We start from the raw sequence: 17,401 nt of genomic DNA, 5'->3' as shown, positions 1-17,401 counted from the left end.
GGTCATGATGGTTTTACTGAATTTAATGTTTGTTTTTGATCATTTATGGAACAAAAAGACGTAGGCTTGCTTTTTAGGCCTTTTCTGTAGGGTTAATACTTAATAGTTTGAATAGGGGAAGAATGAATGATTCTATTCTGTTTCTAAGTTTCTTTATACTGAAGCATTAAATTTTGGACAGTTTTATGTACTTTAAGCTAATGTTAAAGACTGACAAAAATTCCACTAGTAAAATAGATAGTAATTGGGTCTGTTTTCCGTTTTTCTGTTTGTTAGTGGGTAATTATTCTTTGTAATTGTTGTAGGTACTCCATCTTCTAAACCAACAGTGTTAGCCAATGGTGACCATGGAATAGAAGGGAATGACATTACAGGTAAGTGATTCCAAGGATTCTCCAGATATGTAAGTGAAATATTTACAGTTTACACCTTGGTAAACTTTTTTGAGGAGAATTGTTAGTGGAACATATTTTTCTGAGGGTATCATTTTTGTTGGGCATCAGAAGATCTGCCATATGAAATGTCTAACAATGGAAAGAGAAGAATGAATTTCCTTTGATATTCTTTGAATATTTGGTGGAACTGTACCACTTAAGAATTGGATTCATCTTGCTGGGTGTGGTAGTGCACGCCTGTAATCCCAGCAATTTGGGAGGCTTAGATTGGAGGATTGCAAGTTCAAGATCAGCCTTAGCAACTTAGCAAGGCCCTAAATTACTTAGTGAGTCCCTGTCTCAAAATAAAAAATAAAAAGGACTGGGGATATGGCTCAGTGGTTAAGAGCCTCTGTGTTCAATTCCCATTATAAAAAAAAAAGAAAGAAAGAAAGAATTGGATCCATCTTAAAAATACTCTTTCATCATCAGTTTATGTTATATGGAAAGCTTTTGGCCTGTACAACTAAGTCAGGTCTCTTCCCCTACACTTACTTTAGTTTCCAAAACACAGTATTAGGAATCCTGTGAGCGGTAAATTACAATGTTTTCTTTGTCTTTTGCCCTGTTTTTTTCTTTTTCTTTCCCTTAACTCTTGCTTTTGAAATTTATTCCTAATTTTAACTCCTAGCCTACTGCTGGGGCTTTGATATTCTTTCAGCTAGCACCAACCACATTCCTATGGGTTTTCACTTCATAACCAACGTTAACCTGGAGCCCCTCAGTATCTTTGTAGTGAGGAAAATTCTCAAACTCTAGCAGAAGTCTATCCCTGAGGAGATATAGAATGTAAGTCTTTTCTTAGGAGCCTACATGAGAGTTAATGTATTATATTTTTATAATACATAATTATAAAAATATAATGTATTATATTTTTATAAATAACCATACTTAATTTGCAGTTATGATGAGGCTGATACTGTTGGCCTATGTGATTTGACTTCCAGTGCTCAAGCACATTGCTCTTACACATAGCAGTGTGTGTGCTCTTAACTCTGAGGTACAAAATTTGATTCACATTAATGCAGTGGAGTCAAGCACTAGCCATTTATTTTATTTGTTTTGTTTTTCTTCTGGGATGACTGCCTCAGCCTTCTTTTAGCAATAGTAGTTATTCCAGGATTTACTTGTTATTTTATGACCTTAAGAATGTATACACAGAGTATACATACATACACATTACTCAAAGTTATCGATAACTAGGTCCTATTTGTTGTGAATGTTGATTTTACCCAGTGACATTAACATTCTCACTAGCACCTCATAAATTACTCTTTATTTTACAAACTAGAAACAATCAGAAGTGCCATTTTACCTTACAGTTTTGTGAATTGACTTTTTTGTATTTTTTTTATAATTGTAGTCATATGCAATATTGAATATTTCTGTATCTGCTTTGAAAGCAGAGTTATCTATGTGATTTTATTTTTAAAAAGTATTTATGCAAATATATAACACCTGTGATTAATGAAGAAGCTTGAATATGAACTTTTAAAAAATGAGTAAATTCAGCTTTCTTTAACCAGGAGACAGTGCCAGGGGAAGATAGGCTGGAGGGGATCAGTTTGACTAGCCAGTTGGAAAGAGTGGATGCCATTTTCACCCGAAAAGAAACAATTATCAAAACTAGGCTGGGTTTCTTCCAGCAGGATGTCAAATCTGACCAGAGGAGACTCAGTCTCTTTTACCCCACTACACTATTAAGACTGAGCAGTAGTCTCCCTACTGCTCAGTCGTAATAGTGTAGGGAGGTAAAAAACCTAGCAGCTTGACCCTTACCATTTCAACTTTTAGTTCTCTGACTACAAAAACAAAGTAATCTGTTAAATGAACTGCCCAGTGGCATTGTGAGAGCAGTTCTTTCAGCTCTTGAAGATCTCTCCACCCTTAGGTAGATTTGGGTTGTTTGGGTTCTGAATTTTATTTTGTGACTGTATTAAAGCAGGTATTTTACTGAAAATATGCATGTTTGACTGGGGAGGGATAAATAAGGAGGGGTGAATAGTGCATGCTTTGGGGGCATGTTGTGACTTGATACTAATTTTGCCATTCACTAATTAGAGCATCTAGCTCAGTGCCATTTTGAAAATTCCTATTTGATTTCCTTCAGAATATTAATTTGTAGTTCTGAGAGCACACCAGCTCTACTAATAATATAAAGAGATTATGAGCATCTTGCTATGTTGAACTTGCTGTTTACTAATGATCTGTGCTTTTCCATCCTTTTCCTTCCCCCTCCTACTTCTTCCTCCCTTTCTATTTTTCTCCTCCTAGAAGCCTAGAGTGTCTGTCAACACTGGGGCTGCTGCAACACCAGACCAGTGATCTTTCCTAAGCACCGTTATACTTCTAAAACCTTCAGCATATTGCAGCTTTGCTTTTCCTTCCTGGACACCATGTAGAAGAATCTGAGGGTAGTTCTCCGGGTCCTATTTCTGCTGATGCCTGAGTAAACCATCTGCTTCTTGTGTTCTGCAGGGCTTGATGGATCCTCCTTTCCCTTTGTGAGCACAATGTGTATGATGAATTTTTTTAATTTTAGTATTTTTTATGAAGGTCATCTAATGTTTTATTTGTTTTTTTTTATTCATTTTATCATTTAACTCAATCTCATATTTTTCTTTCATTTAAACATTTTTAGTTGGCCTTTCATATGGTTTTTGAATATTCAATGTGAATCAGAATATTATTACACCAAATGAGAACATGTGCTTTCATAAAGGGGTTGAGGTCACCAGTACTGCAGTAAATTTCCCTTTCCTGTCCCTGCTTTTTCCCTCTGTGAGCTTGCTTTTAATGAAGGGTCCTCTTTCAGGCTACCTGTTTCTCTTCACCTTCACAAAATCTTAGTAGTGATAGCTATTGTAATTTAAGGTTTTCTAGCTTAGAGTAGCTCTGATTAAACTTTGAAAAGTATTTCTCCAAACTAAATCATTCTTTGTTATTTGCAAGTTGGGCCAACTATTTTTTTTAATCATGAAATTATTATCTACTGGTCTAGCATTAGATTCTTCTGGAAATTTGACACTATTGTTGTATATTTAATTTTTTTATAGTCAAGATTACTTTTAGAACATGATCATGAACTATCAAACTAGGAATAGAGAAGTTAAAGAAAATAGAACTAATTTACAGTTTTTTGGAATCCTGTATTGTTAGAAAACCAGGATGTTGATAAGGATAAAAATGGCTGCTTCTGTGACAACACGAGAATGAAAGTAAGCTGCAACCAGAATAACCAATTAAGAACTAAAACCAATTTAGCAGGTTTCTTATGGAGTGTGTGTGTGTGTGTGGTTTTTGAAAGTATTGCTGGGCTCATGCATGCTAGTCCAGTGCTGTACTACTGAATTACTCCCTCAGTCCCCAGTTTTTTATTGTGTTTTGTTTTGAGACAGTGTCTTGCTATGTTGTCTAGTCTGGTCTAAATTGGACTCAAGCAATCCTCCCACCTACTGAGTAGCTGGGACTAGAGGCGTGCATCCTTGTGCCTGGCTTCTAAAGAAACTATCATCTGGTTGGACTCATATGGTTAAGGATTAGTATTTCCTTGAATTCAGAAGTACTAATCCCCTCAGCCCCTGTACTGGGGATTGGACCCAGGGGTACTCTGATATTAAACTAGACTCCTATCCCTTTTTCTTTTGAGATAGAGTCTCATGGATTACCAAAGCTAGCCTTGATTTTGTGGTCATCTTGCTGCAGCCTCTCAAGTCAGGATTGTAGGCATGTGACAATGTGCCTGGCCTTGGAAGTACCTTTCGTATGCAGCATCCAAGCAGGATTGGTGGATCACACATATACACCTGGGTGTAAAATCCTTTACCATGAACAGTAGCATTTACATTTATTCAGTCTGAAGATTTTCTCATTGGTACTTTCTTATTTTCATTTCTAATTTTTGGAAACTGATAAGTAAAAATATATAGAGAGAGAACCCTTTAGGATAAATACTATGGAAACCTTGCAAGAGTAATCTTTGATGGGATTTTTAGAAATGGAATTTAAATTATGGACCATGTTTTGAAATCATAGAGTAGTTCTGGTTTGAGATCTAGAATGGTGCAGTACCCTTTTTAGTGTCCTCTTATTGATAATGTACGTATCAATAAAAGAAATAATTTTGAGGAATGTAATAGTTTTAGACCCTCTGATAGAAAACTGCATTTGAGAGGAAGACTAGAGAATATCATGAAAGTCAAAGAAGTCCCTGCAGTGACTTCTGGAAGCATTCCATTCCATTTCTTTCTTTTTTTCCAGACAGAGTCTAATTAATTTGCCCAAGCTGGCCTTGAACTTTTGATACTTCTGCCTTAGCCTCCCAAGTAGCTGGGAGTACAGGCATGTGCCATCATGCCTGGCAAACATTCCGTCTTCTACAGGAGAGGTGACAAGGTCTGGTATTTCTGCCAAGAATCTTTCCATAGGTTCTAGACAGAGGATAATTGAGGGAGGCATATAAGACTTTGGGCTTCTCTTCTAAGTAGTTGATAAAATATGAAAACCCTTACCGTAAGAAAGCACACTATCCAAACATAATTCTTTCCCATTTTTTTAATAGGTTGTTTTTTTTGAGGGGTTTGGCCAACTACTTGGAAATCATGTTTTGTTGCTTCTGACCAATCTTTGTAGCTTGTCTAAGGACTAGGTATGTAGAAAAACCTGGGTGTAGATTTCTGTTGCACACTCATACTTCACGACTGACATTGATTTGTTTCACTTTTCTTTCCATTTGATCATGTTTATTTTTGTTTGAAATTTTAAAATCTTTTCTTTTATGAATTTCTGGGTTTATTGAATTTTTCTACTAAAACCTGGTTAAATTTGGTAGACTTTGTTAGTTCTGTTTCATTTGGATGTTTAATTTGGAAAGAAATAATGTAATGGTTGAAGTACAACTTCATATGAAGTAGTTAGTCCCATTTTTTAAAAATGCTGTATTGCTATGATATGCCATATTGCCAGTGGCTCATTATTTCACTGGTAAGGCAGCCAGACTGGACAGGGCTTCTTTATTGAAATGTGACTTTAAAAAAAAATGCTTGCATATTCATTCTCTCTCTCTCTCTCTCTCTCTCTCTCTCTCTCTCTCTCTGCCCAGTGTTAAAGATACAGAACTTTGTTTTTAACTAATATTTTTATAACTTCATTCATATACCTAAGTTTGTATTTTTATGACTTTAGACTTTAATAATTTGTATATTGGGTCATTTTAATGTGATCATTGTGCTAAATAAATTACACTAATAAACATCTTACATTAACACCTTATGGACTGGATTTTGGTTGGGGTCTTAATTATTGAGGTATAATGTGACTAAGATACAAGTTTGGTAAATCAAGATTGTTGAGATCTGAGTTATCAGTCTAAAAAAACTTCTAATTCTACCTGTAATAATTCCACAATTATTTACTTTTTTTGCCACATTGTTGGTTTTTTTATTCTTAATATAGATTCCCTTTTACCCAGAATCTGTAATACGAGTTAAGGTGGTCAAACAAATATTGATATTTACTAGTATCTGGTGAGAAAGGCAGTTGACAGAATGGCAGAAAGGTCTTCCAGAAGGCAGTTTCCATGAAATATCAATTATTGTTAGATAATTTCTAATACCACATTTATGTTTAATCCAATTAAATTCACATTGACAGTCCTCCTGAAGTGTCTTCTGATTTATTAAGCAAAACTTGCTACATTCAGTAACATTTAATCTTGGAACTTTATTTTTCTGATAATCCAGAATGGTGTATCCAGGAAGAATTCCACAGAATTCCCAGTTCCCTAGCCATTGAGCCAGTGTTTCTTTACAGCACATCAATTTACAAGTGTAGTGTGTCGACTGAATTAAGACATTGAAAAGATTCTAAAGGTAATTTGCTTAGCATAAAAACTGTTTTTTAGCTTGGCAGACATTTAATTTTAGTCCAAACATATAAAATAGCACATGATGCTCCTAAATACAGACATTAAGATATCCATCTCAGCCCCTCAAGTCCTGGAAACAAAGCTTTAGTTTTTTTGGGGGGATGGGTGGGTACTGGGGATTGAACCAAGGGGTGCTTTACCACTGAGCTGCATCCCCACCCCTTTTTATTTTTTATTTTGAGGCAGAGTCTCACTAAGTTGCTGAGGCTGGCCTCGAACTGCCATCCTCCATCTCAGCCGCCCAAGTAACTGGGATTATAGATTGTACCACCACACCAAGCTGTAAAGCATTAGTTCTTTATTTTTCAGATTTGAATTGAATGTTGGAGACATATCAATAACATTCTAGCACCTAATGCTTCTTAAAGTTTTTTTGGCTATTGGTTTTCTGATAAAAATTCAGAATTTCTTTTCAGAAAAATTCACATACATTGACTGAGATTTAGCTCAGTGGTAGAATGCTTGCCTATAATGTGCAAGGCCCTGGATTCCATCCCTAGTACTAAGGAAAAATAAAAAATAATCACATATACCATTAAATTGACTTCAGAAAGTTAACTTTCTAAACTTCTAGGGTCTTTAGGGCTTTTTAAAAACGAGCTCCTGGACTGAACTTAAAAATTTTAACCAAAGCCTTTTATTACACTATGAGCTATTTGTGTTAAATATGACAAAGTAGCTTCTTCCTGAGCTTTAAAAATACACACACACACACACACACACACACATACACACACACACACGCGCCACAACTTTTCATACAATTTTCTTTACTTTAGAGAATGAAATTTCATACTGTGCCAAAAGGCATATGCAAATATGGAATATTTTAACTTTTTATGGTTATTTAACTTATTTACAATTTAACTTATATACAATTCCACAAGTCACATATTAATATATTCAATTTAAAGCTGGGCCGGGGATGTGGCTCAAGAGGTAGCGTGCTCGCCTAGTATGTGTGAAGCACTGGGTTCGATTCTCAGCAACATATAAAAATAAAATGGAGATATTGTGTTTGCCTAAAACTAAAAAATAAATATTAAAAAAAAAAAAGAAAAGAAAATTTAAAGCAGGCTGGGGTTGTGGCTCAGTGATAGAATGCTTGCCTGGTGAGTTGAGGCCATGGGCTTGATCCTCAGCACCACATATAAATAAATAAAATAAAGGTCCATTGATGACTAAAAATAAAAAAAATTAAAGCATTATAGAGCCATACATTATCACAGAGGATTTTTACTCAGAACTGTTAATATTCACATACCACTAATATAAATTAACTTTATATTTTTACATGATTCTATATTTGGACAGTTTTCTGTTTGATATATATCTTTAGTGTAAGGATAACTATCATTTTTATAACATTAGAGTTTGTGAAGCTCTTAGAATATATAACAGTATGTCCATTTTTCATTTGATGAAGTTGAAACTAGTAATAGTACTTGACATTAAACCTAGCCTGAAAATAAGCCCTCTGATCTTTCTGTCTCAATATGTCAGATCTTAGTGGATCTTCATATGTGCTAACTAAGCATCAGTAAGGCAGTTGGAAGGAATAGATCATTAAAGGCCTGTTTTAAAGCCTGTCTTACACTCTACTTTCTGGGAGAAAATCCAAGCTTTGCATGTAGATAAGTTTATTTTGGGAACCAATCCCAGAGAATGAGAGTGGGAGACTGGGGAAAGAGAAATTGTAAAAAGAGGGAAAGTCAATAGTGTGGAAAAAGGGAGCATAACCTACTAGGATCTTTTGAGGAACTGTGTAGACTGTGCCCTAGAATTGTCCCCATGAGCACCTGAGTAGGGTTATGTTTATTCATCGTTTGCCATTTCTTATTGGTTACCTCTCTTGTACTTTTGGATTGGTACTTGTTCGGTGTCAGACTGTAGACATCTGTGTTGACAGAATTTTTGAAGCAGAAAACTCTGGCTTAGTAGAAATAAAGCACTGTCGATGTGCAACTATGTGCAGTTTGATGCTACACCTCAGTTAGAGTAAACAGTAAACATAAGAGCTTGTGAGAGGGGCACAATTGGTAACCAATCAACAAAGAGACAGTTTCAAACTGAGGTTCTGTTGACATGAAAATCATCTGCTTATGCCTTGCTACAAAGGATGAAGTTGAGAATGATATCTTTGAACACTATACAGGAAAATTTGAAGGAACCCTATTATCATGGCATTAATTCTAGACTCTAATTGTTAGAAACTGTAGAACTAGCCACACAAGTTATTTTTGAGATTTAATTGCCTAACGTTTTCTTAAGTCAGTTTCAGGGCTGGGGATGTGGCTCAAGCGGTAGTGCGCTCGCCTGGCATGCGTGCGGCCCGGGTTCGATCCTCAGCACCACATACAAACAAAGATGTTGTGTCCGCCGAGAACTAAAAAATAAATATTAAAAATTCTCTCTATCTCTCTCCTCTCTCACTCTCTCTTAAAAAAAAAAAAAAAAAGTCAGTTTCAGTAGTTGTCTTTCTAGGAATTTACCCACTTTATCCAGGTAATATAATTTGTTGGCTTGTAAGTTGTTCTTACCGTTCCCTTATAAGCCTGTTTATTTCCATAAGATCTGTATTGGTGTATACACTTTCATTTCTGGTTTTAATAATTGGAGTTGACACTCCTTTATTCTTGATAACTTCAGCTCAAGGTTTCAATTTTGTTGCTTTAAAAAAATTTTTTTTTGATCGTGTTTAGTTTTCTCTTTTTTTCTCTTTCATTTGTTTCCACTCTATTCTATATTATTTCCTTTCTTCTGCTTGCTTTGGGTCTTTCTTTCTTTCTTTCTTTCTTTCTTTCTTTCTTTCTTTCTTTTTTAATTTTTTGGTACTGGAGATTGAATTTGGAGCACTTAATCAGTGAGCCATATTCCCAAACCTATTTAAAATGTTTTATTTTGAGACAGGGTCTTGCTAAGTTGCCGAGGTTATCCTTAAACTTGTAATACTCCTGCCTCAGCCTCCTGAGTAGCTGGGATTACAGGTGTATACCACTGTACCTAGCTTAATGTGCTTTTTTAAAAAGTGAATTTTTCCTCAAAATCCCAATATGCTTTTTTGCTGAAAAGGAAAATTTCACACTAAAATCTATATGGAGTCTCAAGGGATCCTTGAGCCAAAACAATCTTGAAGAAGAACAACGTTGGAAGTCTCACACTAACTGATTCAAAACTTACTACTATGCTTCAGTAATCAACAATGTAGTGATAACATAGATGTAGACCTAAAGACCAAGGAAGAGAATAGATAGCGCAGAAGTAAATCCTCACATATATAGCCAGATGATTTTGGACAAGAGCGACAAAACTGTTCGATGGGAAAAGGATAGTCTTTTCCACATAGAAAAGAATGAGGGTAGGCCCTTATACTATGTACAGAAATTAACTTAAAACAGATCAAAGGACTAAAACTAAAAATTTCTTAGGAGAAAAACCTTCAGATATTTGATTTAGTAATGTTTTATTGGATTTGGCATAGAAAGCATAAATTACAAAGGAAAAAGCGATGATGAGGGATTAATATCCAAAATATATAAAGAATTCCTAACAGTTTGCTGGGTATGGTGGCATATGCCTCGTAATCCCAGAGGCTCAAGTGGGAGGATTGTAAATTCAAAGCCAACCTCAGCAATTTAGCAAGGCACTGTCTCTAAATTAAAAAGAAAAGGGCCAGGGATGTGGAGAAGCAGTTAAATGCCCCTAATTTCAATCCCTGGGGTGGTGGTGGGAATTACAGCTCAAAAACAACAAAAAACTTGATTAGCCACATGTGGTGGCGCACTCCTATAATCCCAGCAGTTTGGGAGGCTGAGACAGAAGTAAGTTCAAAGCCAGCCTCAGCAATGGCGAGGCACTAATCAACTCAGTGAGAACCTGTCTGTAAATAAAATACAAAATAGGGTTGGGGATATGGCTCAGTGGCCAAGTGGCCCTGAGTTCAATCCTTGGTAACCACTCACCCCCCAAAAAAAACTTGATTAAAAAATCAGTGAAGGCTTGAATAAATACTTACAAAGGAGATATAATTATAAATCAAAACCACAGTGAGATACAACTTTGTACTCATCAGGATGGCTAGTATACACAATTAAAATAGAAATTGATTAATGTTGATGAGGATATGGAAAGATTGGAAACTTTGTGCCCTGCTGATGCAGCCACAATGGAAAACAGTGTTGTGGTTTCTTAAAGAATTAAAAATAGGGGCTGGGGTTGTGGTTCAGGGGTAGAGTCCTTGCCCAGTATGTGCAAGGCATTGGGTTTGATCCCCAACACCACATAAAAAAAAAACAAATAAAGGTATTGTTCCTATAGAACTCAAAATATTTTTTTAAATAAGAATTAGAAATAGAAGTACTGTATGATCCAGCAATCTGACTTCCAGATTTATTCCCAGAGTAATTAAAAGCAGGGACTTGAACTGATATTTCACCCATGTTCATATATGTATTATTCACAGAAGCCAAAAGGTGGAAGCAACCCTCGTGTCCCATCAACACATGAATGGATAAACAAAATGTGATACATCCATTAGATGAAATGTAATTCAACCTTAAAAAGGAAGGAAATTCTGACATGCTGCAAATGGATGAATTGTGAAGACATTATGCTAAGTGAAAAACACTAATCAGAAAAAGACAAACGATACCAGGCAATGGATTCCTTGGTTCTTCACAAAAGAAAGTTTTCAGTTGCCAAATGCAGGTAGAATAAGAATAGTTTATTTAGTGAAGTGAAAGTACACTTTAGAGAGCGTGGTGTGGGCCATCCCAAGAGAAGTGTGACCCAGAGTTTTCCATGTGGTGGGTTTTTATATTTAGTAAACCTGCCTCCTCAGTATTATGTATTTGGGGTAATTACTGTAGTTTCCCACCATTGCTCCGTGTCCCTGTGCTGGTTTAGTCATGTTGGAAGATTTTTTGAAAGACTTTCCATCAGTACCTATGTGAAGCTGGGGGTGTGGGGTGGGGCTGCAAACTGCTATGTAAATTATATTAGAATGAACCAGGGGTCACCCAGAACACAGTGCCTCAGTGCTCTGTGTATGCTCCAAAGTTGGAAAGTCCCTTAAACTCTTTACATATGTGGTTTCTTTAGTTTTAAGAAGAAATAGGTGGCTGTGAAGGAGGAAGGCAGTTTATGGGCAGGTATTCTGGCTCCCAAGGTAGGTGATATTTCCTCACTCAAGATGGAGTGAGCCTTGTTCTCATTTACCCAACTCCCATGCTTATGTCTTATCTACTTACTTATTCTAATAACAAATGCTATGTGATTCTACTTATGTGAGGTACCTAGAAGAGTCAAAATTCATAGAAACAGAAACAACTAAAAACAAATATTATTTTAAAAAATGAGAAATTCCTAAACATGGTGTTGTTGCACAACAGTGTAAATTTTTAAGTATACCCTGAACTGTATACTTAAAAATGGTTAAAATGATAGGGGAAAAAAGAGAGAAGGGCTAGAGTTGTAACTCAGTGGTAGAGCACTTGCCTAGCCTGTGTGAGGCACTGGGTTTGATCCTCAGCACCACATAAAAATAAATAAATAAAATAAAGATATTTTAAAAAGAGAGAAGGAGGAGGAGGGAAGGGAGAAAGAAAGAAGAAAGAAATGCCAGCTCATTTAAAAAAAATGATTTTCAAATTAACCAACGTGTGTACTACAGACTTCTTCAGAATTAAAGTGATGCTTTATATGTTAGCTGCCTTATGGATTTGTTCTAGTTTGAAGAGAGAAATGCATAAATATGTAAACACTGCTTAAATGCTGAATAGTTATAAGGAACATTTTGTAAGAACAGATATAAATTCCATGAGGAGGTTGGGTGAGAACTAAGGAAATTGAAATTAAAGCTTAAAATCAGAATGTAAAATTGATATCTCAAATTTGAGATGTCCTGAACTGAACTCATGATCAACAAAACAAAAAGTAAACAAATACCTGCTCCCCATCTCATTAGATGGGAATTCTGTACTAGTTGTTCAAGCTAAAATAGCCTCTTCTCTCTATCTACATCACACATCTAGGTTATCAAAAAATAGATGTGGAACCTGACCATTTCTCAATATCTCCACCGCACTCTCTCCCTGATGGACACCACTTTCTCTTACACTGACTACTGTAATAACCTCCCAAAGTAGTCTCCTAATTTCCATTTGTTCCTTGTGATGTATTCTCAGAAACATCTAGGATGGCCCTGTATGTAGAATATGTCATTCATTTGCTCAGAATGGTTTGCCATCTCAAAGGAAAAGCCACAGTCCTTATCGAACACCAGAAGAGCCTACCATATCCTTGTCATCTCTCTTACCACATCTTCTAGTCTTCTCCTGTGCTTATCTTGTTTCACTGGTGTTCTTCTCCTGTTATTTGAATGAGTCAAGTGGGTCCCTGTCTTGGGCTCTGAACACTAGTTCTTTTCTCTGACTGGAATATTCTTCACTTTTATATACTCATAATTCACTACTTTATCAGTGAGTGCTTCTTTATTGTATCTAAAATTATACCTTTTCCATTCTTCTATACTATTTCTCTGCTTTAATTTTCTGCATGGCATTTGTTTTTTGTCAGTTGCTTCTAATTCATGCAGCTTAATTGTTTATAGTATTTGTTGTCTTTCTCCTTTAGAAGAAGATAGGTATTACAGAGATAGATACACATATTTTGAGAAAGAATTTTTGTTTTGGTCACTGCTTTGGCTCAGCAGATAGTACAATGTCTGGTTCATAGTAGGTACTCAGTAACTGTTGAATGAATAATTTGTTAAATGTCTGTTTCTCCTTGTAAAGTTACATAATTTGACAAATCCATGGGAAGAGCAGGCTTAGCTCTACAATCTACTAGCTTTGGTCTCTTAAGCAAGTTATTTGCCCTCTTTGAGCTCTAAGATTAGTCCTACACAAAAGAGAGCTGATAATAAAATAATTATTGGGCTATAGCTAGCTGTAGCTCAGTGCTTGCTTAGCATGAGCAAGGCCCTGGGTTTGATCTCCAGCAACACACACACACACACACACACACACACACACACACACACACAGAGTTGTTTGAATTAAGTAATAAATATTTCAGGGCTTTGTAACCTAGTTGAGGTAGTTAATAAATGTAAGGTAATATTAGAGTGGCGATTAATGTCCATATTAGAAAGGCCTTACAGGCCCAACCCAGTGTATACTTTTATTTTTTTTCCCCATTCAGTACTGGAGATTGAACCCAGAAGACTCTGCCACTGAAACTATACTCCCCACCCTTTTATTTTTTATTTTGAGGTAAGGTCTTGCTAAGTTGTGGAGCCTGGCCTCAAACTTGCAATCTTAACTGCTTTAGTTTCTCAAGTTGCTGGGTTTGCAGGTGTACAACACTATACTGACTCAGTATATGCTTTTTGCTCAAATAATGTTTTTTTTTTTGGCCATCAGCCTCTTTTCCTACTTAAGTGGTTGTATAACACTATTTTAATTGGCTGTAACTAGAGCATATCTGGTCCATTGTGAAACAAATATTCTTTTTCTAGAGAGCAAAACTGCCAGTGAAGCTTCAAAAGTGAACTCCAAGCATACAGAGGAAGAGGGTTTTTTTTTTTTGGGGGGGGGGGATGATGTATAAATACATATATGTATTTTTTTTTAAATGCAATATTATCTTCTTGGAACTTTTTTTTTTTTAAAGAGAGAGTGAGAGAGGAGAGAGAATTTTTAATATTTATTTTTTAGTTCTCGGCGGACACAACATCTTTGTTTGTATGTGGTGCTGAGGATCGAACCCGGGCCGCACGCATGCCAGGCGAGTGCACTACCGCTTGAGCCACATCCCCAGCCCCTGTATTTTTAATATATATTGTATATACTATGTATATTTTGACACTGGGGATTGAACCCAGGGGCATTTAACTACTGAGCCACATCCCCAGCCCTTTTTAGTATTTTATTCAGAGACACAGTCTTGCTAAGTTGCTAAGGTTGACTTTGAATTTGTGGTCTTCCTGCCTCAGCCTCCCAAGCCATTGGGATTACAGGTGTGTGCTTTAATGCCCAGATGTTTTATTTTGTGAGAAAATTAACTTAGGACTTGGACTGCAAATATCTGGTAAGGCTGGCCCTCTCATGGTCTTTAAACAATTTAAATTAGATGATAAGATGCAAAGTTGTGTAAGTTGTAAATTTAAGTATTGGCATAGACTCTCCATAGTTCTTCACTGAATCATTCTATTTTCTGGTTAATAAGTTAGTATTTTGGTCTTGCTGCAAAATAAAGAAGCCTTATGCTATTAACTGCTGCTGCTATTGTTGATCCTGAGCAAAGAAGATACAGTATGTTCTCTTGCACTTGATACCTTTTAAACATTTAGAGATTAATGTTTTAAACATTTAGAGATTAATGTGTGCTTTCTGATTCATTTTCTTTGAATTAAAAAAAAACTCAATTTGTCCCTTTATTAAAAATATTTTTTAATTGTCAATGGACAACTTTTACTTATTTGCCTCACATGTGCTAGGCAAGCGCTCTACCACTGAGCTACAACCCAGTCCCCTCCTTTAATATTATGTGAATTTAAACTGTCTCATTTTTAATTTCCATTTAGTCAGGTTCTGATCAAAAGACAAAAACCAAGTGGTAATTCAGAAGTTAGGAAATTTAACTATTAATGGTGAAAGACAAATCAGAAATAGCAAATACTGGCAGCAGATACTACATGTAGGGCTAAGATAGGTATTTAAGAACAAAGTTTGAAGTTGCTCCTAAAAGCAATCTTCATATATTGGAGGTCTTCACTGGATGCTGAAGGTATTTGCTGAATTGTTGCAGTCAAGGTAGGCAAACAGGAAGCTGTGTGTAGAGATGTTACTGAGCCATTTTGGAGTATGGCAAGAACTTGTCTGGGAAGGTATCTGCAGTAGTGCCAACTAAAACTTGTTGGGGTGAAGCACTATTGTGCGTCCCTCACACCAATAGAGCATTGTGGAAGCAAGGAACTAGCACACTGGAACCAGGGAAAGACCCCTCTTCAGTGCCTTCCACTAAGCTGATCCTCCTGCCAACTGGAGAAATGGTTATGGGTCCACCTTATTATAAACAAGGTAATGAAGACTGGATTTGGGGTTGAGAGTCAGTTAATTATTGGCACAGTCTTATATTTGTGCCCACTTATCTTCCAAATACTCCTGTATACTCATTTGAGTTCTCATGTAGCAAGGAAGCCACTGAAGTTGTCTATCTTATAATGAAGAATCCCTCACTCTTTCCCTAAAATGAAGAGTTGCTCAGTTCCTATATCATGGTTTCCATTGCTGGCCATATTTATCACTCCTTGAATCAAAGTTTCAAAGAATATTCTATTACAAAGAGATGAATTACAAAGTTAATCTTCAACAACTTAAAATAATTAGAAGGAAAAAAGCAAGTAATTAGCATTTACAAATAAAATATAACAAAGAGAAAATATTTAAAGCAATCATTGTTTCTTCACCACTTTCACTATTACCTTCAAGTGTGCTATGGTGCTGCAGCTTTTCACTTTCAGGTTTCACCAGCATGTTATACTCACTCATGTATAAACCATAAGTTTGGATTTTCTTTTTCCCCCTTTCTTAGTCAGCTGGTCATCTGGACTCTCAGGAAGCTGTCAGCATGGGTTGTTGGAGAGGAAGCAGTGCAATAGAAGTCTATTGAAGAAGTTTGCGTAACCCACTATATGACTTATTCATATCTGTGAACCTTCTTGAATTTGGGCTATTACATACTGTTCCGCTTGGTGCTCCACGTGCCCAACTAGAGAAGGTTGTTTGGATAATATCCATTTTTTAGCTGAGAAACTCAGACCACAAAGCTACCTTATGTATGCCCCATAATTAGGCATTTTGTCTTTATCAATACCCAATTTCAAGCCTGAAGCAAATTATTAAAAGGTGGATAGTTATCTGTAGAAGACATAGGTTTTCTTCAAGATTTTTTGAGTCTTGTGATTCTCTTAATCTTGTATGCTAGAGGCTTCATTCAACATCCCTATTTGCAGGGACATTTCAAGTGTCTTCGGGTCTACTGAACTGTAAGGCCTAAGTGACACCTAAGTGACAAAGCAGTTTAGTTGCAACTTGAACTTGCTACAGAGTCATCTCTTCTTTTGGTCCCAATATAAGCTGTCAGCTTTATAACTTTGTAAATGGGTTAAGATATATCTTTTTTTTTCTTTTAAATTGTTGGTACCATATTGTAGCAACTGACTCATTTTGAAAGGAAAATTTCAGACCTTGAATCCCCAAGTACTTGACTGATATGAAGGATTCCTAAATTGGGGGGGTTTATATTCTAGTTTGTATATATCTTCCTAAAGCATCTGACTATTTGCTATTTCCTATTCATCAAACCCAATTAGCACAGTGGAATGTAGTGAACTAGTGTACTGTTTTTGTAATGCCATTGTGTTTGATCTCTCCTATCATAATGATAGGAGAATTGATGTAGATCTGAGGCAAGAACCATAGGCATGTAAAAGTGCTTCTGGGGTACTAGCAAATTGGTTTTTTGGGAAAAGGCATTAGTCAAATTTGTAGCAGTATATCAAGTGCTGGAACCCATGTTGATTTGCAGCAGTAAAGACGCTACTATATCTGGGGCATCTGCTTTAATTGGAACCATTACCTGATTAAATTTATGATAGTCCATAGGCATTCTCCAGGATCCATCTCACAACATGGGCCAAGCTGCTGGTGAGTTAAATGGAGATGTGATAGGAATCACCACTCCTGGGTTTTGTTTTTTTTGTTGTTTTTTTTTTTTTTAAGTCTGATGGTAGCATTAATTGATTTAATTCTCCTAGTGATGTTGTATTGCTTCTGGCACAATATCTTAGTTTAGGGAGGGGAAGTTCTATGGGCTTCCACTTTGCCCTTCTTGTTATAAAGATTTATCAATTGAGTCAGAAAGCCAATTTGAGAATTCTGCCAATCCAGGAACAAAGTTGTACAAATGAGCACACTGTGAGTTGGACTTGTACTAAGCATTTTGTCTATTACGTGACTTCCTCAAGTCTTCCCTT

The 17,401-nt window shown here is 36.2% G+C and overlaps 1 protein-coding gene across 15 annotated transcripts in view; it reads left to right on the top strand.

Moving 5' to 3' along the window:
* The window catches only part of Map4 (microtubule associated protein 4), a 168,424-nt gene that overhangs the window by 78,808 nt on the left and 72,215 nt on the right, over positions 1 to 17,401 (top strand). For 13 of the 15 annotated variants that reach the window (XM_026389764.2, XM_026389765.2, XM_077796306.1 and 10 more), the window contains exon 3: positions 306 to 374. In XM_026389764.2, coding sequence (XP_026245549.2) covers positions 306 to 374 — 69 coding nt within the window. Of the gene's footprint in view, positions 1 to 305; positions 375 to 6,175; positions 6,305 to 17,401 lie in introns of those variants that run through there. The other 2 variants (XM_026389773.2, XM_026389770.2) reach the window with 2 other exon arrangements.

This window comes from Urocitellus parryii, chromosome 3 (genome assembly GCF_045843805.1).
Source record: "Urocitellus parryii isolate mUroPar1 chromosome 3, mUroPar1.hap1, whole genome shotgun sequence".
Taxonomy (NCBI): domain Eukaryota; kingdom Metazoa; phylum Chordata; class Mammalia; order Rodentia; family Sciuridae; genus Urocitellus; species Urocitellus parryii.
This window is presented reverse-complemented; position numbering and strand designations above follow the sequence as displayed.